This window comes from Eptesicus fuscus, chromosome 12, assembly GCF_027574615.1.
Source record: "Eptesicus fuscus isolate TK198812 chromosome 12, DD_ASM_mEF_20220401, whole genome shotgun sequence".
In the NCBI taxonomy this organism is placed as follows: Eukaryota; Metazoa; Chordata; class Mammalia; order Chiroptera; family Vespertilionidae; genus Eptesicus; species Eptesicus fuscus.
Genome location: NC_072484.1, coordinates 56,761,270 through 56,783,221, shown reverse-complemented (window position 1 = coordinate 56,783,221; position 21,952 = coordinate 56,761,270). Strand labels below are relative to the sequence as shown.

Genomic DNA, 21,952 nt, shown 5'->3' with positions numbered 1-21,952 from the left:
CTGACAGGACTCAGAAATCAAATGTCCGTAAACCGTGCGATAACCTGCTGGACAGGAGGGCAGCCGCCAAAACACCAGCGCCTGGGCCCCACCCACCCGCGCCGTTAGAATTTTAAAATCTCCGCTGGCGCTGACGTCACCACGTTCCGTGCTCGCGCGTGCGCATCTCTTCCGCGGAGCTGCGCGTCGCGGGAAATCTGCGTGTGCTGCGTCCCGCCGGGCACGCCGGCGTCTCCCGGGCACCGTAAGCGTCCCCCGGACCAAGTCTGGTCCGACCCCCAAGGGGAGCTCTGAAGGCCTGAGCGCTCCAAGTCGTTGAGTAGCGGGCAGAGCGCACTCAGTCGCCCTGGAAACGCTTTGTCCGTACGGCAACATGGACGCGCCGGTGGACTCTTAGAGAAGGAGATTGCCCCGCCTTTGGGCTGAAAGCCCGGGGCGTCTTTTATGACAACTATTTCGATGCGTGCTTTTTTCCCCCCGATGGCAAATCTGGGAAGCCGGCGTGCACTTTTCTGAGGAGGGGAAGCAGTGCGGGAGGAGGGGGTGGGGCTGCTGAGTTTGGGCGCAGTCGGTTCCGAAGATCGCGCCGGTGTGGTCCACGCCTAGGTTCGGACTCAGAATTTGCTCGCTAGGATTTTACGACCTTTTTAGTCTGGTGGTGTCCCGTGAGGAGCTAGAAGGAATCCAGATGATTAGGGGTGGGGTTGGTGTGAAGCAGAGAGGTAGGAGAGAAAGAGGGGTGCAGGGAGCATAGACTGCTTTGCTGTTGGTGATGGTAAACCTCTGGAATTGGTCCTCCCTTCACAGTCACTCCCGCTTCCCCGAGTTTGAACTCAGACAAACACTGCCTGGAATACCTGGGCGGGTGGGGTTGGGCGAGGAGCTCAGAACCGAAGTCGGGATACCTGGGTCTTGTAGCAGTGGTGCCATTAACTGCCGTTGTAATTTTGGGCACGCCATGCCTTCTGTCTGAGTTGCAATCTTCCTATCTAAATTTCCAGCTCTCACTAGATATTACAGGACCTCCCCACCACCGTGGTGACGAAGGGAGGACCAGTACCAGATTTACCATCACCAAAAGCATTTGTTTGAGCAGTTGTGTCAGGCACTGCACAGCACTTCATGTCGATTATCGCATTACATTCTCTAAACTGCCCTTTGAGAAGTCGTAAAAAAAAAGGTGAAATAGTGGCTCAGTGAGATCAAAAAGCTTGTCCATGGTCAGAAAGCTAATCCATGGAGTTAAAAGTTTGAATCTAGATGTTACTAGTATTAACTGTGCTATTAGTCACATATATTTCTTAATTTGTCCCCCCCGCTTCAGTGTTCCACTAGACTAGATTTAGTAAGCCATATCCAGAACTGAAAAGCATCTTTTGAAAAAGATTAGGAAGTTCTGAAAAATCTAGTTGCTGGAGGGGAACTGCTCAGAGCAAATACAGGTGTAGACTCTGTAACCTTGCGATTTTGCTATGGGTTAGTGCTGTTAAAATTGCATTTTGCTTTACCTTTATCCTTTTGCACTCCATTGGTACCAGTGGTTAAGTAAGGCAATGATACCGGAGAATGGGCTGAGTTATTATGTTAAATGTAGTTTGAAAAACAAGAGCTGATATGCTAACAGCTCCTCTGAAATTGTGATCTCTAGGTTTATCTCACTAAAAAGAGTGGATTCACATAGGTAATACAGTATTCTTTGCTTTGACAAAGAATTGTTAAGGATTCAGTGACTTTCTGACTTGGAAGATGTAGACATAGTGGCTGGTTCCAAGCAGGGCCCAGGAAGATAGAAAGATCAAATTGGGATTCTAGAAATAAGATCAGGTTTTAATTCTCTTTGTCCAAGTTGGCTGAAAAATTTGAATTATTAACCCTGATATTAAAAGTTTATATTAAAACATTGTAATTATTTTTAGACCTGCTACATATCATGAATGCTAAATTCTCTTCTGTGTACATGTCAAGTTTATTTACTTGTGTATTTATTTGTGTATGAAGTATATTTATATTGAAATATAGGACATTTAAGAACTTGATCTGGAAAGTTGGGTTTTACTTCTAATCTCATTCCCAGAGGGTTTTTTTTTCTTTTCTTTCTTTTTTTAAAGAAAGAGAATGTCAGTGGTGCACCAGCTGTCACCAGGATGGTTACTGGATCATCTTTCTTTCATTAACAAGATCAACTATCAAGTTCACCAGCATCACGAGTCTTGTTGCAGTAAAAATGAGCCCAATGCTTCTGTTCACCTTGATTCTATGTCCTCCTTTGGATCCTCAGCTAAATTTATTGCTTCTGACTCTACCACTAAGCCCAAGAATGATGATGGAGGAAATTGTGAAATGTTCATACAAAAATATATTTTTAGATCTGAACTGTTTGATATCACTAAACCTTATATAACTTCAGCTATTCACAAGGAATGCCAACAAAATAATGAAAAGGAAGATCTAATGAATGGTGTTAAAAAAGAAATCTCCATTTCTACTCTTGGGAAGGTAGAAAGTTTTAAGAAATTTTTATATTTCTACAGAAAACAAGAGATTTATTATTCCAGTATCAAATATCTTGTGATTTACTAAGTTTAGAGAATAAAGCATAAGAATCAGGAAGCATAAGAAGGCTTTAGTGTATCCAGAGTAATTTTTAACAATTTGCTAATAACCCTTGCTATACAATACCCTGGCCTTCATGGATCTTATAATTGTAAAGGGAAAAAAGATATTATTAAATAAACATATTGAGAGTTAGAATAAGAAAATGGATAGAGGTAAATTATTACATTGTTATAGGTATCTGAAGTAGCAATTTTAATATTCATGTGATTTTTTTCTCGTACATATGTTTTTTCTCTTTCAACTAATTATTGATCATCTGCTATGTGTCAGGCACAGAAAATATTTCTGAGCTTTCAGTAATATAGTATGTAGGTAATTTATCATTACTGTTATTAATTCAGGCAAATAACAATAAACAGTTGTAAAGGACTTTACAGTTCACCAAGTATGGACATTGTCTTAATGTTTAGGTATTTTAGTATTTAAATGTTTAGGTGTCTTATATTGGGTAAATTTCTCATTTTAATATGGAAAAATATAGATGAGCATATGTAATGAGATTATCTTGATAAAACTTACTTTATTTTTGATATGCTATGGCAAATTGTGCAGTTAACCTTAAATCCATTTATTTATTCACCCAACAAATATTTATTGTTAGTCTGCTAGGAGTTTGCCACCATGTAAGCACTGAGGTTTCAGCAATAAAAAGTACATAGTCCCTGCTCTGTATTGCACTGTCTTACGTGTTCTTTGCTATGGAGTTGTTAGATATAGCATAGTATTCATATATCTGATTTGTACCTAACCCTCAGATCAATTACAAACAAATAATAAAAATACATTGGAATTTTTTTAGGCATATAGATGATAGTTCTTCTCCAGAACTGAAGAAAGTTCAGAATAATTATACCATATATATCAACTGACAGATGACACTGCTGACTGTTTATAGAATGTCACAGTTGTTCCATGGATGTCAGTGGTACATTTTACCATTTAGTACTATTTTTCACTAATAGCTGATAAGGCTGAGGTGACCTTTTATCACCTATTAAATTTGTAGTAAAAGTATTAATAATTATTTGGGAAAACATTTGTATCCTTTCTCCATACCCTCTGCACTGATTTTGACCTAAATAATAATTATGACGTCTTAAAGACTGAGGTACCCAATATGGAAAATGTGATAAAGAAAAAAAAATTCAAAATATTAATATTGTGATAGATGGCAGTATAATTTTCTCCCTGTAATTTATTTAGAAGCGTAAAAGGTGTGTTGGTTTCAATCAAGGTGAACTGGATGCTATGGAATACCATGAAAAGGTAAAGTATGAATGTTCATTGATAACCTTATAAGATTGATGTGAAGTAGTGTAAATAGACGATATAAATAAGGATGTTCTTAAAAATGCAATTGTGATTAAGGTTAGAATTTAATAAAGGAGTGGTTTATTGCTACTTTTATAGTAATGAACAATTTAAACAAGTTTTTATTAAAACTTCATATATTCCTATTTTACATATTTAATGTAAATAAACTTATGCTATATTGGTTAAGTTTAGAAATTGTATAAGTTATAAAAGCCTACTGTCCATAGCTAAAACAACTTAAGAGAGTGGCAGAAGAAAGCATGAATAATGTGAAGGATGTATTTCTGGAACTTAGAGATAAATGAAATCTAGGAGATAAAGAAATGGGAGAAAACTGAGGGAACACAAATATTTTAAGCTTAATTCCTAAGGAACACCTTTGATTGAAATGGGAAACCAGGGTTGGACATGTTGAATTAATGTGATGGTATGACATTGGATTTTTTCCCCAAAAAATCTTTTTTTGTGGTAAAATATACATAATAGAATCTACCATTTTAACTTTTTATAGGTGTATAAAATTCATTTTATAACTTAAATATATATTTTCTTATATATACTGTTTTGTTATTTAATTTTCAGTAAACTTATGAGGTTTGTATCATTCCTTAATTAGGAAACTTCAGTTCAAAGGTATACTCATGCATTCTTATCTTTTCATTGTAGTATGAAATTATTTTCCTACTAGAGGCCTGGTGCACAAAATTTGTGCATGGGGGGTGGTTCCTCAGCTCGGCCTGCACCCTCTCCAATCTCATGGAGACCGGTCATTTTGTTGTTTCGGTCGTGATGCCTGTTGGCCTTTTAGTATTAGGATAAGCATTATGGATTAATTTCAATCCATAAATGTTTACATATTCAAAGCATAGTAGGAGTTTCATTATTTAGAAAATTGTTTTAATGTCAGTGACCTTTTAATGTACTTAAAAAATTTTCTTACAGATCAGGGGGCTGATTTTGGATGGATCTTCACAGATAATCCAAGAAGGTTTAAAAAGTGGCTTTCTTCATCCACTTTCTGAAAAACAGGACAAGTGTAATGAACCCATTACTTTATCATTTGATACCTGCAATTTATCAGAATTGTGTGAAATGGCAAAGCATTTGCCTTCTCTGAATGAAATGGAACTTCTGACATTACAATTGATGGAAAACGATATGTCTGTTACAGAGCAGGATTTATTTTCACGGATTGTTGAAAACAACTCTAGATTTACAAAAATGATTACTTTAATGGGACAGAAATACCTGGTGCCACCAAAAAGCAGTTTTCTTTTGTCTGACATTTCTTGTATGCAACCACTTCTGAATTGTAAGTAATTATTATGTATTATTAGAAAAAGATAATTTTTCTGTGGCCTCAAAAGTCAAGAGCTAATCTGAATGTTGAGTGAGGGCAAACATTTTATGAGGATAGGTAAACACTGAATTTTCTCAATGTAATTTTGCTTTTAAATTCAAGTTTAAAATGCTGAATTTTGCTTTTAAAAATATTTTAAGTTCTCATTATGAACAAAGGGTCAAAAACTACCTAGTCCCTAAGAGAGCAAATACAATTACTGTTTTTTACTTAGGAATTCAGGATACAATTGGGTTTGACCAAATAATTTTATTTTTTTCATAGCAAAGTAGAAACACTTCAGATATGAATATTAATTCTTAGCCTTTTAGGTTCTATTTTAAGCTAATGTTCAAGTTTATTGTACCAAATTTCTTGAAACATTTTCCTGTATAAAGTTGAAAACCTTAAATATTGAAGCCCAGACCAGAATTTGAATTTAGATTCTGATGTTTAACTAACTGTGAATATGGGTACTTCACAAAACTGAGCTTGAGTTTCCTAATCTATAAAATGGATATGATAATACCTACTTCTCAGGGTAATTTTGAGGTTAAATGAAATAATCTGTATCAGGAGTTTAGCTCCATGATTTATATGTTTTTAATAAATTACAACTCAGTATTCTAAGGGATGAGTAGGTAAGAGGTAGGTATTGATCAAGTTGAATTTAATCTGCTATTATTATTTGGACATTTTATATCAAAATTTAAAGTTAAAATGTCATAGCTTATTAATGAAAAGGTTATTTTAATTGTGATCATCTTACACATGAGTGGTTATTCATGCCACAATATTATAAATTCCTCAGGGTAAATGATAGTTTAACAAATTAATGAGAAAATCATGCTATTTTTTGAACATTGTTTTCATTCTTTTTTATTTTTGTTACTCTAATAGTTTAAAAATTGTTACTTCCTTTTTTTAAATTGCGTTCTTTTGATTACTTATGAGATTGTACATTTATAGAAATACAAATCACTTTTGTTTATAAAAGGAGGAGAAGTGACAGCTCTTCCTTACTGTGAAATTCCATTTAATAAATGTGGATGGAATGATGGAACTGGAAAATTTACATTTGGCAAATACCATAGTAGTTGGATGTAAAAGTAGTGGGTGAAAAGATGAGATACAGTATATTTGCATAGTCTTAAAGTATCTCCCCCACAAGACACTTATTAATTACAAAGGAAAAACTGGAGAAACCTGTAGACTACACTTTAACTGAGTGATCAAAGGTAGTATCACCAATAATGAGACATTCTGACATCTGAATTTCCTGAGAGGTGGTTCTGATAAGGACACAGCATTACTTCAATGGTACTCTTGCCCAAAAAAAACCTATATTTAATCACGAGGAAATACTCAAACTGAGGGACATTCTACAAAATAACTGGCCAGCAGTCTTCAAAAGTGTCAAGATCATAAAAGACAAAGAAAAACTGAGGAACTTGCCCAGATTGGAGGAGATTTAGTAGACATAACAACTAAATGCAAAGTGTGATCCTGATTTGGGTCCAGGACCAGAAAAAACAACAACATTAGTAGATAGTTGAGGAAATTTTATTATGGCCGATATATCAGTTAAAAGACTGAAAGTTTATTTCATAAAGAAACTTAAAAAAATAAAGCAAAAAACCTTGAAGTTTGAAAAAACTATATTAATATTTCTATGAAGACTAACAGGGTTTTTAAAATCATTGGTGTCCAGCTAAGTGAGCTGTAGTTATTTTCAGACCGTCTCTATAAAAATAGTAATAGGTGAAATCATGTTAAAATCCTAGCAGTACTAAATTAATGTTTTTAGTCTATTTGAATAAATGCCACAAATCTTTTGTTTCATTGCATTGTATTTGTGTATGTGGTGAATGCACTTCGGTTTTGAAGGACATGTTTAGTTTTTAGGGTGATCACATACAGAAATTTCTGAAATTGTGTCTTTGTTCTTAGGTAGGAAAACATATGATGTGATTGTGATAGATCCACCATGGCAGAACAAGTCAGTTAAAAGAAGTAACAGGTAGGTGTAAATAAGTCTTCTATTGGGTATGTTTTCTGAAGGCTATCGTCCTTTGTACATTTTAGTTACATGTGCTAAAAACATTAGTGTTTGATATAGGTTGTCTCAAACTGTTAAAACACTTTAGTATTAAAACTTTAATTTCTTTAAGTAGATAATTCTCTTGAACTAGAGCTATATATAGGTGTAAGGATGTTAAAAGTAATATATTTATTAATTACTGAGGTTACTGACTGAACCCGTTCAGGGATGTTTCTGCAAAGGGCAACATTTTTGCCTTTTTTAATACCAAACACTAAAGTTTAGAAATATATACCATAGTATAGATTTCCTTAATAATCTGACTTTTTCCCTAAGCTGCTGGAGGTAATCTGTCATAGCTGGTAGGATTGTGCTTGTGTAGTGTAGTATATGTGTGTGTGTGTGTGTGTGTGTGTGTGTATGTGTGTGATCTGTTTATTATAGCTTTAACAAATGTATTACCTAGACATTATCTGACCAATGATATGAGACCTCTACACTGAAAATTATAAAATATTTTTGAGAAAAATTAAAGGAAATATTAAAAAAAATTTAAGTTATAGTTGACATTCAATATTATAGTACTTTCAAGTGTAGAACATAGTGATTAGACATTGATATACCTTATGAAGTGATCACCCCGATAAGTTTGGTACCCATCTGGCATCATATTTAGTTACTACAATATTATTGAATATATTCCCTAAGCAAAGAGAATCTTAATAGAAGAAGATGTCATATATATAACTGGAAGACTGAATATATAAATAGTGTCTATTCTTCCTAAATTGTCTAGGTTTTTTACAGTCTCAAACACAATCTCAGGAGATATTTTATTTCTGGTGAAAATTTACAAGGTAATTTCATAATTTATATGGAAATGCAAAGGGCCAAAAATAGCCAATGCAATAAAAAATTCAATTTATGTATAGTTGGTATACAATCTTATATTGGTTATACTAGTTTCAGGTATACAATATAGTGATTCGACATTTTTTTTCTTACCATGTGATCACCCCAATGATTGTAGTAATCTGTCACCATGAAAACTTACCACAATTTTATTGACTATATTCCCTTTCTCCTTTTTACTTATCCCTCCATCACCTCCTTTCTGGTAACCATCCCTTTGGTCTCTGTTTCTATTAAGTCTGTTTTTGTTTTGTCTTGTTTATTTTGTTTTTTAAGATTCCACATGTAAGAGAAACCTTATGGAATTTGTCTTTCTTTGCTTGACATTTCACTTAGCATAATACCCTCTAGATCCATCCATGTTGTTGCAAATGGCAAGATTTCATTCTCTTTTATTGCTGTTTAATACTCCATTTTGTGTGTATGTGTATGTACATATAGCACATTTTTATCCATTCATCTGTAGATGGACACCTAGGTTGCTTCCATGTATTGGCTATTATAAATAACTAGAGGCCCGGTGCATGAAATTCATGCACGGGTAGGGTCCCTAGGCCTAGTGGGTGATCAGGGCTGATCAGGTTCCCCACCTCCCCATCTCCCCGCCTCCTCCTTCCCTCACTCCCTCAGTGCTCCGCTGCTGCTGGTTGCCTGCCATGTTCTGCACCGCCCCCTGGTGGTCAGCGCACGTCATAGTGAGTGATCGAACTCCCTGTCTCCCAATAGAACTCCTGAGGGGACAGTATGCATATTAGCCTTTTATTATAAAGGATGCTGCAGTGAACATAGGGGTACATATATCTGTTTGAATTAGTGTTCTCATTTTCTTTGGTTAACCTTTTACACTCGGATGTCGAGTGTGACTTGACACGGTTAGCATTAGAATAAAGGAATCGAGAAAAAAGCAAGCGAGTGCAAAGGGTTAAATACTGCAAAGTGGAATTACTGGTTTGTATATCTATTTTTAGTTTTTAAAGGGACCTTTATATTGTTTTCTATAGGAGCTGCACCAGTTTGCAGTTTCACCAATAGTGCACAAGGATTCCCTATTCTCTCTATCCTTGCCAACATTTGTTATTTGTTGACTTTTTGATACCCATTCTGACAAGTGTGAGGCAATATCTCATTGTGGTTTTGATTTGCATGATAATCCTATATAATAAAATACTAATATGCTAAGTGTCCGGTTGTTCAGTTGTCCGTTCAACCAATCAAAGCATAATATGCTAATGATATGCTAAAGCCACTCAACCACTTGCTATGACATGCACTGACCACCAGGGGGAAGACGCTCCAACCAGTAGGTTAGCTTGCTGCTGGGGTCCGGCTGATTGGGACTGAGTGAGATGGGCTGTACATGCCCTGGAGCCCTCCCGCAGTCCATCCCTGGCTGGCCAACCTCCCGCTTCCCTCCCCTGCCCCGATCCTGCACCGGTGGGGTCCCTCGTCCTGGCCTGCACCCTCTCGCAATCCGGGACCCTCGGGATGTCGGAGAGCTGGTTTCGGCCCGATCCCACAGGCCAGGCCGAGGGACCCCACTAATGCATGAATTAATGCACCAGGACTCTAGTTAGTAATATTGAGTATCTTTTTGTATGACTGTTGGCTATTTGTATTCTTCTTTGGAGAAATGTCCTTTCATGACCTTTCCCCATTTTTCTGTTGTATTGCTTATTTATTTACTTATTTTTATTATTGAGTTGTATGGGTTTCTTATATATTTTGGATATCAACTCTGATCAGAAATATCATTTATGAATATATTCTTTCTTTCAAGTAGGTTGTCTTTTTGTTTGTTGAAGATTTATTTCTCTGTGCAGAAGCTTTTTAGTTTGTTGAAGTCCCACTTGTTTTGTTGCTTTTGTTTCCCTTGCTCGAGGGGATATTTAAAAAGAGATGTTACTCAGACTGATGTCAAATAGTTTACTTCCTATGTTTTCTTCTAGGACTTTTATGGTTTCAAGCCTTACATTTAAGTTTTTAACCATTTTGAGTTTATTTTTTTAGCCAATAAGGTTTTCAATTACATTTTACATCATCATTATTTTATATCAGTTTCAGGTGTACAACATACAGTTACCATGCATTAGATTTGGATTCTAACGTTTATTGTATTTGGCCATTTTGATGTTATTTACTTTTTCTAGAGCAGGTTTAATAGTAGAAACCTCATTGTAGCCAATTGAGGAATATAGGAGAGACAGCAGAAAGACTAATTGCATATTAGTCCTTAATTTAGCTGTAGCCAGAAGGAGACCAAATTGAGGAAAGTTCTCTGTTCTATAAGAAACATTAGAGGTTAGCATGGCTGGATAGCATACCTCTCAAAGAGAAGGGGATTTTATGCAAGGATGGATGAATTATATCCTGGAAGCAGCAATAGGGGACCTGGGAGAATTCTAACCTCTCTTCTCCCAGTTGTATGTATTAAGTGTTGGAAAAGGGCAACATATACCAGTATTTGATTGAGTATTGTAGAGCAAGTAATACAAGAGAAACTAGACTTCATACTATTAATGGCCACGAGATGCAAGATTAGGATTTTTAATTTTTTAATTTTTTTGTAATGAAAGCATAAGAGTTTTAGAGAGGCCAGTGGAATTGATTGGGAAGGAAGAAAGAAGGAGGATGATAGGCTGATGGATGAAAATACGGTAGAATATTGAGACAGTAGTGTCAAGACTCACTGTGACAGGGTACCTGTGTAATGTACAGATTATGACAACCAAACAATAATTGTAAAAAGCATGTTGTAAATATTAGTAAAATTACTGAACTGTAATGCATTTAAAAGTGATAAAGAGATATAGTCTGACAGTTTAAACAAGTAAAAACAAAAAATGAAGTTATTTCTGACTTGCCTGTAATAGTGTGTCCACTGGATGTCACTGTGGGTTCATATTTAGTAATACGAATGCATACCTATGGGAGTTTTGTGTTTGTGGAGTAAGTGTTATACAGGTTTTCCCCCTGCTTATTATTGTTATTTTTGCAGAAAATTTTTCTAATATTTTTCTATTTATTTTTAGGTATAGTTATTTGTCACCACTGCAAATAAAACAAATACCTATCCCTAAACTGGCTGCTCCAAACTGTCTTGTTATTACTTGGGTGACTAATAGACAGAAGCACTTACGTTTTGTAAAGGAAGAACTCTATCCTTCGTGGTCTGTGGAGATAGTTGCTGAATGGCACTGGTTAAAAGTAAGTTCAGAAGTCAATTTGTTTGTTCATATAGGATGGCATGTAAGTCACATTAAGATAGCATCTACTTTTTAATACTTAACATGTCGCTGCTCTACTCCTTCAACATAGTCTAATTAAAACTTTTACTTTGCTGCTAAATACTTTCATCTTTTTATTTTAAGGCTTTGTTTATTCCCTCTGGTTTTGTAACAGAGTTCTAAACTACTGACCTTAGTAAGCCACTCAGAGAAATACCAGGGTGACTTTTTAAAAAGGTCTGATGTCTGTAGTTTAAAAAACAACAAACGGGGAGGGGGGGAGAGGAGGGCAATGGTAAGATATGTACACGTATAATACCTTAATAAAAAAAATGGAAAAAATAAAAAACAACAAAAATTTTGAGGAATCTGTTCATCACTGAACATAGAAATAGCCTTACCCTTCATCTTCTTCCTCTTTATACAGCCACAATTTCAGTCACCATTTTTGACTCCTTCCCTTTTTTTCTTTCTTTTGTTGCTGGGGATGGGAGGGAGAATAGCAAAGTAACCCAGTGTGGCAGAGATGGGAAGGTGCTGGAACTAAGAACTTTTCATACTTTAAATCTTATCTTAGGCCCTTCAGTGCCTTATGTGCATATTTTTGAAAGGAATGATTGCAACACTCATATTGGTTGAATGATCTTTAATATCTTGCTTGCTATAAGAATACCAAAATATACAGAAAAGTTAAGGCATTAGTTCAGAGTTTACTGGACATCCTTTTAAAGATACATTGTTCACTTAGATGAATTCCACAGAAGCCTTCCTAAATTTTAGAAAGATAAGCCAAATTATTGTCACTTAAATGTTTAATATTTAGATAGGTACATTCATGTTAGACACAGGAGAGTTCTATTTTTATATGCTTTGTTTGTATATAACGACTTACCAGCAGGCTGAGTAGGGTGACCAGACCGGCAGGGGGGTTAGAGAGGTACAACCAAATGACTGACCAGCAGGCTGCGTGGGGCGACCAGGCTAGCAGGGGGGGGCAGTGAAGGGTGACCAGGTTGGCAGAGGGGGGCAGTGAGGGGCAATGAGGCTGGCAGGGGGGGCAGTTGGGGGCAACCAGGTCAGCGGGGAAGGGGCAGTTGGGGGCAACCAGGTCGGCAGGGGAGCGGTTAGGGGCGATTAGGCTGGCAGGCAGAGGTGGTTAGGGCTGATCAGGCTGGCGGCGGCGGGGGGGGGGCAGTTAGGGTCAATCAGGCAGGCAGGCAGGTGAGCAGTTAGGAGCCAGCAGTCCCAGATTTTGAGAGGGATGTCCGACTGCTGGTTTCGGCCCAATCCGTGGGATTAGATCGAAACTGGCAGTCAGACATCCACCAAGGGGTCCTGGATTGGGTAGGGTGCAGGCTGGGCTGAGGGGACCCCCTTCCCCCATGCACGAATTTCGTGCACCAGGACTCTAGTATTATATGAAACCCTATTATAATAGAAGGAGTAATCTGCATTGAGTATAAAGAATATCCAAAGAATGAGAATTTCCAGTGCTTTTAATGCACTTTATGGTAGAGGTGCTATCTCATGGGCCCTAGTGGTGATAAAAAGGTTTTACTGATTTTGTTTTTAGGAACTTTGATATGGGCTAAAGGATTCTATAGATAAAAGGAATGAATATTCTGATAATGAAAATATATATCTCCATCTTTAATGAATTGATAGTGTTATTATGAATTACATTTTGAATTTGATTAGCTTAAGTGAGTCTTTGAGAGTCTAATCACTCCAAGATGAAAAGATAAAATTAATTTCTGGATTTATAATGCCCAAGGATTGTACTATTGTCTATCTCATCAATCCCTGAGCTTCTGTCATTATTAATTTTAGCTCTGACAGCATTAATGACACTGTTTCCTATAAATGAAGGAAAGTATTATAATCTACTTAGTCACATTTCCAGTAATCATTAAATATTTGAATGAATGAATAAATGAGTTAATGATGGCATGGTTTCCAGGAATAAATATTAATGAAAATTAGAGATTTCTGTGTACAAGATGATAAAGTAATATTTAAAATATTTTTTAGTCCCTTACAGCTGCTCTGTCCAATATGGTAGTTTGCTCTGTAGTTAGTCCAAACTGAGATGTGGTGTTAGGTATAAAATACTGGATTTTGGAGGTTTAGTATGAAAACCAATATAACATATCTCAATATATTTTTTGAATTTATTACATATTAAAATAATATTTTTGATATATTAGATTAAATTAAACATGTAATTAAAATCAATTTCACTGCATTCTTTTGACTTCTTAAAATGTTGCTTCTAGAAAATTTGATTTACATATTTGTGGCTCACATTATACTTATTTTTATTAGACAACACTAGCCTGGAAGTTTAATAATTTCTTTTTCTTTGGTGGAAAATGTAGGAAAAAAGTCACAAACAAACCTTTCCAGGATATTTACAGATGTATGATTTTTTTTACTCCTTCCTATCAGATCACCAATTCAGGAGAGTTTGTGTTCCCATTAGATTCTCCACACAAAAAGCCTTATGAAGGTCTTATACTGGGAAGAGTTCAAGAAAAAACTACTTTACCATTAAGGTAGGAATGGTGATTTTTCAGTTATATAAATCTATTAATTTTTAGGTTTTTAAAAATTATTAATCAACTGATCATTGATTTTCTTTAATTTTTACACTTTCAAAAATCTGCAAATGTCCCATACCAGAAAAGTATGAATGGTATGGTACATGAAATTTTATAATATTTTTTGTTTTATCTAGTATGTAATTGTTGAAAAGGAAATTATTAGAAATGTCTTAATACTTAAATTGTTAGTATTAAGACATTTAATACTTAATACTTAAATAATACATTTACTCGATTTTTAAGTTTTGAAGTTTCCTCCTTAGTTTGAAAGATAAGCCATTAATAACTATGATGGCTTATAACCCATTTCCATTATTGTTTCTATTAATTTTAAATTCAGATATTATTTGAAAGGTGAAAAAAATTAAGGCAACTGTGGCTTATATATAAAAAAATGTCCTGTAAAATATAATTTACTTTGTTCTCTTTTAATTAGGAATATGCTCCCCATTCCAGATCACAAGTTAATTGTCAGTGTACCCTGTGCCCTTCACTCCCATAAGCCACCTCTTGCTGGTATGTTTTTATAAATAGAATTGTTCTGACTCTTGTCAAATTTAAAAAAGGATTGAATTTAGTATTTGAATGGTCTAGAGATCTAGAAATTAAATCAGATATGTTATTTTAATTAATATTCTAAAATTTTATAGCAGAATATATAAATAGTTTTTTTTGGTGGTTTTGTTTTATTTATTTTTTTTGTTTTGCTGCCCTTGCTTGTTCTAAAACCAGGAGCTCAGAATAGCAGTCAGAGATGGTTAGAATTCCCTTGATATTTGGTAGAAACTCTCAGGGTTTTATGTTGAGGTAGTGTTGCTTTTCTGAACCATTGGAAAGGTAATTGCTGCAGCGTGCAACTCTTACTAGTCTTAATGCTTTAGTATAATGTTCATCATTCAATGAAACTAAGCAGCAAGGAAGAATGAAAAGTTTTGGCTTTGGAGATTGACTGCCCTGAGTTTGAATACTGGCTGTGCAATTTGAGTGAGTTACTCTAATCATTTTCCACCTCAAAGTTCTAATTTAAGAGGGAATAATGATATTTAATCTTTCAGATTTGTGAGGATTGGTTATAATATATTTGAAATTCTGTAGCATATACTAGAAGCTCAGTTAATGCTATATTTTTCAAGTGAAAGTTCAAACAATAGGATGTAAGTTTTTGAGAGAGACTGAATTTGCTATTCAAAGTTTGCTATTTAAATAATTTCTTCAGGAATATATATTTTATTAATTTGGTGATCCCTGCTTTGAAAACCCCCAACTTTTCAAGCTGTTACTCAGGAAAACTACAGGCCGTCATCCTGTCATATTATTTTGTAGAAAATGGTATAGTTTATGAGTTAGGATATATAGGAAAGTGAATACACATTCCCCAAAGAATTTTTATTGATAGCACTTAGGCTTTCTGTATCTTAAATTGCTTATGTAGAAGAAACAGTGTAGTGTTACTTCATTTGAGAAATAGTCAGATGTCTACCTCATGATTAATTTTTTTTTTTTTTTTTTTACTTAGAAGAAGGATTCTCTGTGAATAATTGCCTTAAAACTTTGGACTGCCATAGATTCTTTAATGCATTAAATATGTGACTTAAATGAAAAGTGGTATTGTACTGCTCTTTGAGAAAAAAAATTGTTTGACGCCAGTTATACTTGATGGAGGAATTCTAATTTGTATTCTTATCACTTAAATTTTAATCAGTCAGTGAGTGCCAAAGCTCAATTTAGTGTTTGCCTTAGGGCTTATTATTTTACTTGTAAAAATCCAAAAGCTAAGATCCAAAATATTTCATTCTTAAATAATAATTATACTATTTATCAATTACTTTTAAATAAAATTATGTTTAAAGAGATAAAGTTATAAAACAGTGAAAACAATTAGTCTTTTATTACTACTAATAAAAATTAATGTTACAGCCTGTATCTATGAAATGCAGTTCTGCCATATTCCCAGCAGAGAGCAGCACAAGTACACAAGAACCATTTAAAACAAAAGTTAGATTGGGGTGGTGGGGCGAGTCGCATTATTCCTTATATGTAATCCTTATGCTTTGGGTAAGTAGTGGTAGATAAGAAATACTTGTAATCCTTTATTTTTGAGTTCATGTTATTATATAGCATGTGCATGTATTTTATTTTTAATTTTTTTTTTTTTAAATTAAAGCTACCAGAAAGCAGCTTTCAAATTTCTGCAGTATATTTTACTCTGAGATCATAACTCTAGGATTTAGGATGATACATGTTCTATATATAATGTTTAGAACTTTTACATGTAAATGTTCTTAAACTGCAAATTCATAAACTGAAAAGTTCTCTTTTGCTTCTAGAAACACCAAAATTTTTTTAAAAATTATAATTTGTTATTTCTGCCTCAAAATATAAAAAGCAGCAAAATTAGCAGCATATTCATTTTAAATAATACATTTACTCGATTTTTAAGTTTTGAAGTTTCCTCCTTAGTTTGAAAGATAAGCCATTAATAACTATGATGGCTTATAACCCAGCATTATAAATGTATATTCTTAAGTTTAAAGATTTAATAGGAAGATTAGGAAATAAAAGTATTTTTAGTCAAACTTTATATTTTATATTTTACCTTAGAGGAATTTTCACTCCTTTTTACTACTTTACTCAGTAACAGTCTCTATTTGAAGAGTAAAACATAGTTTTATGAGAATCTATATAGCGTTTGAGCATCTTCTTCCCAACCCTGCTCCTTGCTCCCAGAGCAAAAGGGGAATTACTGGCTGTGCATGGATTACTTCCTCATTGTTGGTTCGAAGTATATTTACTAATGCCAGATATTATGTAATTATGTAAGTATATACATGTTATACTCAAATTTAAATATATATGCACGTACGTTTTTAAAAAATATACTTTTATTGATTTCAGAGAGAAAGGAAGAGGGACAGAGAGAGAGAAACATCAGTGATGAGAGAGAACCATTGATTGGTTGCCTCCTGCACACCCCACATTGGAGATCAATGCAACTCAGGCTTGTGCCCTGACTGGGAATCAAACCATGACCTCCTGGTTCATAGCCCTGATTTATCGGTTTTCGTTTGTAGATGAGAAATGAGGATTTTAACACCCACACAGATGACTTCAGTTTTCCAACAACTTAGCCATACCGGCTGGGCTGCACTTACTTTTTAATTGAGATATAAGTAACATATCATATTAGTTTCAGGTGTACAACATGATTCAATATATGTATGTACAGATGGCCCCCAATTTCCGATGGTTCTACTTAACGATTTTTTTTTTACTTTACAATGGTGCCAAAACGATATACAGTCAGTAGAAATCATATTTTGAATTTTGATTTTTTTCCCTGGGCTCGTGATATGCAGTACCATACTTTCTCATAATGCTGGGCAGCAGCAGTGAATCACCGCTCCCAGGCAGCCACCTAGTCCCAAGGCTAACCAAATCACTTAAAACCTACAGTGCATTTATTGTGTTAGGTGATTTTACCCAACTATAGACTAATGTAAGTGTTCTGAGCATGTTGAAGGTAGGCTAGGCTCAGTTGCGATGTTCAGTAGGTTAATTGTATTAAATGCATTTTTGACCTATGATGTTTTCAACTTGTGATGGGTTATCAGGGCGTAACCATCGTAAGTTGAGCATCTGTATTGCAAAATGTTCACCAACAGTAAGTTGAGCATCTGTATTACAAAATGATCACCAACAGTAAGTTGAGTATCTGTATTGCAAAATGATCACCAACAGTAATATCCATCATCACACATACATTTTTTAATACATTTTTTTCTTGTGATAAAACTTTTAAGATTTTGCATTTACTTTTAAATTGATATTTAAAATTAATAAGAATAATTTTTTTATTAATTTACCTTTATGTCTTTTGCCTTCTTTTGAACTTAAACAAATATTTAGCATCATAAGACTCCTTGATTTTCTATTTTTTGTTAACTAGGAAGAAAAAAAAAATCATGCGGTAATGTGTTGCATTGAGAAAGGACGTGGTAAATGGGTTTAGGTTGTATGTATTTTTCCACTCTAAGTACCTGGTCATCTTTTTCTATTAGATTGTGAACTCTTAGAAAACATGGATATCTGATTTTTTTTAAATTAACTCCCATAGCACTGATTAAAGTACATGCTTAGAATAGTAAATATTTTTGATTGGCTGACTCCAGTTTAGACTCCAGATTAAAGTCCAAAATAGAGGTGCTAACATCTTAGTACTGAAAAACTGAACACATAAGCAAAAACAAAGAGAACCTTGGTTCACTATTATCTTAGACCACATTAAAAGTGAACTGAGGCTGGTAATGCATTGAATTCATGCGGGGCGGGGAAAGTGGAAAAGTACTACAGGTTATTGTCCTCTAAGACTTTGGGGAAATCTTTCTCTTTCCAGTTCAGTAACATTTAATTCTATACTTATGAAAGGACTAGAAGTCTTTATGTTACCATCTCCTAGATGCTAACAAAGCCTAAATTTAAATTCAGTTGAGTTATAGACAGGTACTTTTAGTTCTTTGATTTTTATTTTTTTAAACAGGACCGGTACTTTCAAATATTTTGCTGTGAGAGCAATTGAAGAACATTATAAAAACATAAAAATTTTCATATATTGACCTTTAAACCTTACCTACATCAATTATTCCTAAGGAACTCTTCTTATTACTAAAGGGAATTTGATAGATTTCTTCCAAGCTCAATCTTGTATAGCAATTAAGATTTTATTTTACCTGTCTAGTGACTTTTCTTCCCTGAGTTGTTATTTTCATACCCAGTTTCTGTAATTAGTGAATAGCTAACTTAGCAATGTGATTAAGGTTAAATTGACTTAAGTATTTGTCTAAGTGAGCATGGTAAAAGCTTCTATGGTATTCTTTTCTTTCTGTTAGTGTTGATCACAGCTATTTATCCAGTATATATGAGATCCTTTTTTTCCCAACAAAATATCATTTTCAATAATAATATAATGAAGAAGGAATACTTAACTGTGGAAATAATATGGTGAAATTTTTAGGTAAATAAGGATGTATAATTTGAAAGTGAAAGAATGTTCTTAGTACTACCAAGTTATAGCTAGGGGGTATAGTTATTTGTTAATTATGTATTCTGAATATTTCTGGGTCCAACAGTTCATTCACTTCACTTTCAGTAAAGTATATGTTTGCAGAGACACATTTTATCTTAGTTTTTAAAGTGGGTTGTCCCTGTATTGTTACTGTAGACTTCTTTTTTATGCATGGATTGCATTTATTAAAAAATAAATTAAGTTTGTACTCAGAAGACATGTCAGCAGTATTGGAAAACTGAAGTCATCTGTGTGGGTGTTAAAATCCTCATTTCTCATCTACAAATGAAAACCGATAAATCAGGGCTACTGGAAGTTCTCATGGTGTTTTTTTCAATCTCAAGGGTACTTATTTCAAATGACTTTCTACCTATAAATAGTAAAGCCTGTGACAAAATCCTTGAAATTAATTTGCTATCTCTTTTTTTAAGGAAATATTTTTGCTTTTCTACTCTTAACTGCTAAAAGGATATTGATTCTTTTCTTAATAATAATTTTTGTGTTTTTTCTCTTTTTCAAACAGAGGTTTTAAAAGACTTTATCAAGCCAGATGGGGACTATTTGGAATTGTTTGCTCGAAATTTACAGCCCGGTTGGACTAGTTGGGGCAATGAAGTCCTCAAATTTCAACACGTGGATTATTTTATTGCTCTAGAGTCTAGAAGCAGACTCTGATCTTAAAGTTGTGATTTTCTTCAGTTTTTCCTTATCTCTCTCCCTGTATTCTGATTTTTTTAAAAAATTACCAAGCAGTATGCTTAGAACTGTAAAAAGAACATGGTTGTTCAGTAAAATGGCCAGAGGTGACTAGCCTTTATGTGATTTTGAGATGAATTTTACTTCACTTGCAATAGTATTATATATTATTCTAGCTCATTACAAATAAAGATGGTAAGTGTTTAGAAAGATGGCAAGACTTTGTTAGGAAAAAGTCATGAAGCCTGCACTGTGGACCAGAGGTCATAATTCTGCCTATGGATGTGTTTTATTTGGCCCACACATTGATATAAAACATTGGAACCATCATTCTAGAAAAATCAGGAAATTTCACATAGAAGTCCAGTATATGTTCTTTCCTATGTCAATCTGTAGGACTCAGTGGTGGCAGCTCTTTTGGGAGGGGTCATGTACTCCCCAGTTTATGGCAGTGTACCTCTTGCTCCATGACATTCACTTACATTATCAATCTGGCCCCTGTAAAATCTAAATATACAGCCTCTGTTATACTGTAACATCCTGGGAAGAGCATTCAGAGACCTGCCAAGTTTGTACTGAGTTTAGGGAACATTTTTGGAGGATTTTAAATGGTGTTCAAAGCTACTTTTCAAGTATGTGTTATTTTTCTGGCAAAAATTTAAAAGAATTTTCTTACACTAGTAAAAATGTCAGAGGTGGCATAATAGATGGAAGCTACACTCAGTTCTCCCAGGACCAAACTGGAATTTCAACTAAAATACAGAACAATCAACCTAAATAACCAACTGAAGACTAGCTGAACAGAAGTCTCATAACCAAAATTTTACAGAAGAAGCCACATTGAGACTGGTAGGAAGGGCGGAGATGTGAAAGGGATGGCCTCAGTCCCACAGGTGGCTGAGATTCCAGAGGGATCTCTCGGCTGCAAAGGTTCCCCCTCAGGAGCATGGAGTCTCAATCCTACGCTAGGCTCCCCTACCCAGAGCACTAGAGCCAGGAAGAAGTGCTCATATAACATCTGGATGTGAAAAATCAGTGGGAATCCTGCTCGCCAAGGAGACAGCTGTCTGCTAGAGACACAGGCGCACTCTTAACTATGCTGATGTGTTATATATAATTTTTAAAAAAACTTTGAGGTATAATTTTCAAATAAAAATTTCCAATTTTCTGTGTAGAAGTTCAGTGAGTTTTGAAAACATATGTAATCAGCTATCTACCACTATAATTATGATATATGACATTTTCTTCTCTTTCAAAGTTCATGTGATTCTTTGCTGTCAACCCCCTCTTTCCAGCCATGGCCCTTGACAAATAATGATTTGTTGTCTATCATTGTTTTTGCTTTTTTAGAATTTCATATAAATGGAATTATAGACAACATAATCTATTGTGTCTGTCTTCTTTCTCTTAGCATTTTGAAAAAGCATACTGTCAATGTAAGAAGCATTCAAACCTTTAGAGAATTTTTGTGAGTTTATTTGAGCCAAACTGTCAACAATTGCCAAGAAGCAAAATCTCAATGGATTGAGATTATGCTCCAGAGAATGGCAGTTCTGCAACTTATTTTATACATTACAATCATTCCAATTTTAGTATATGTGCTGCCGAAGTGAGTACTACATTACAGTCAAAAGAGAAGATGTAAGTGGGTTACATGAAATCCATTGGTGATAAATTAGGGAGGTGGGAGAAAGCAAAGCAGGGAATCCTCTGGGATGGATAAAAAAACCTCTTTTACATAAGTGGGTGCAGGATAGTTAACAGTCGACAATTAACTCAATCACGATGAGGGGATCTGTGGTCTCTGCGTACCTGGGCTTTGAGGGGTACAGAAAAAGGAAATTACTTTGACATTCCTAAGGTATGTTTTTGTAGATGCAAAGAGACAATAGGCAGCATTTTCAATGTCCTATTTCATCCTATCTAATAAAAGAGTAATATGCAAATTGACTATCACTCCAACACACAAGATGGCCACCCCCATGTGGTCAAAGATGGCTTTCCCATGTGGACACAAGATGGCTTCCACAAGATGGCCTGCAGGGGAGGGCAGTTGTGGGCAATCAGGCCAGCAGGGGAGGGCAGTTAGGGGTGACCAGGCTGGCAGAGGAGGGCAGTTGGGGGTGAACAGGCCAGCAAAGGAGG

At 35.0% G+C, this 21,952-nt stretch overlaps 1 protein-coding gene across 3 annotated transcripts; it reads left to right on the top strand.

Moving 5' to 3' along the window:
* The first annotated feature begins 229 nt into the window (after positions 1–229).
* METTL4 (methyltransferase 4, N6-adenosine) lies at positions 230–21,190 on the top strand. 3 transcript variants are annotated; one of them, XM_008161511.3, is made up of 9 exons: positions 230–244; positions 2,109–2,496; positions 3,820–3,882; positions 4,873–5,242; positions 7,220–7,289; positions 11,252–11,426; positions 13,895–14,001; positions 14,486–14,565; positions 19,635–21,190. In XM_008161511.3, exons 2-9 carry the CDS (start codon positions 2,116–2,118, stop codon positions 19,784–19,786), a joined length of 1,398 nt encoding a protein of 465 aa, XP_008159733.2. In that variant the 5' UTR covers positions 230–244; positions 2,109–2,115; the 3' UTR covers positions 19,787–21,190. The 3 variants fall into 3 exon arrangements, with proteins under 3 accessions (XP_008159733.2, XP_054580335.1, XP_054580336.1); XM_054724360.1 differs by lacking the exon at positions 230–244 and adding an exon at positions 550–606; XM_054724361.1 differs by lacking the exons at positions 230–244; positions 14,486–14,565 and having other exon boundaries at positions 2,046–2,496; positions 19,635–19,713.
* The last annotated feature ends 762 nt before the right edge of the window (positions 21,191–21,952 follow it).

Excerpts from the sequence above, each read along its gene's own strand:
- METTL4 (XM_008161511.3), top strand. The coding sequence starts at position 2,116 with ATGTCAGTGGTGCACCAGCTGTCACCAGGATGGTTACTGGATCATCTT. Across the intron at positions 5,243-7,219 it reads TATGCAACCACTTCTGAATT|GTAGGAAAACATATGATGTG; the intron begins GTAAGTAATTAT and ends CTTTGTTCTTAG. Across the intron at positions 11,427-13,894 it reads CTGAATGGCACTGGTTAAAA|ATCACCAATTCAGGAGAGTT; the intron begins GTAAGTTCAGAA and ends CCTTCCTATCAG.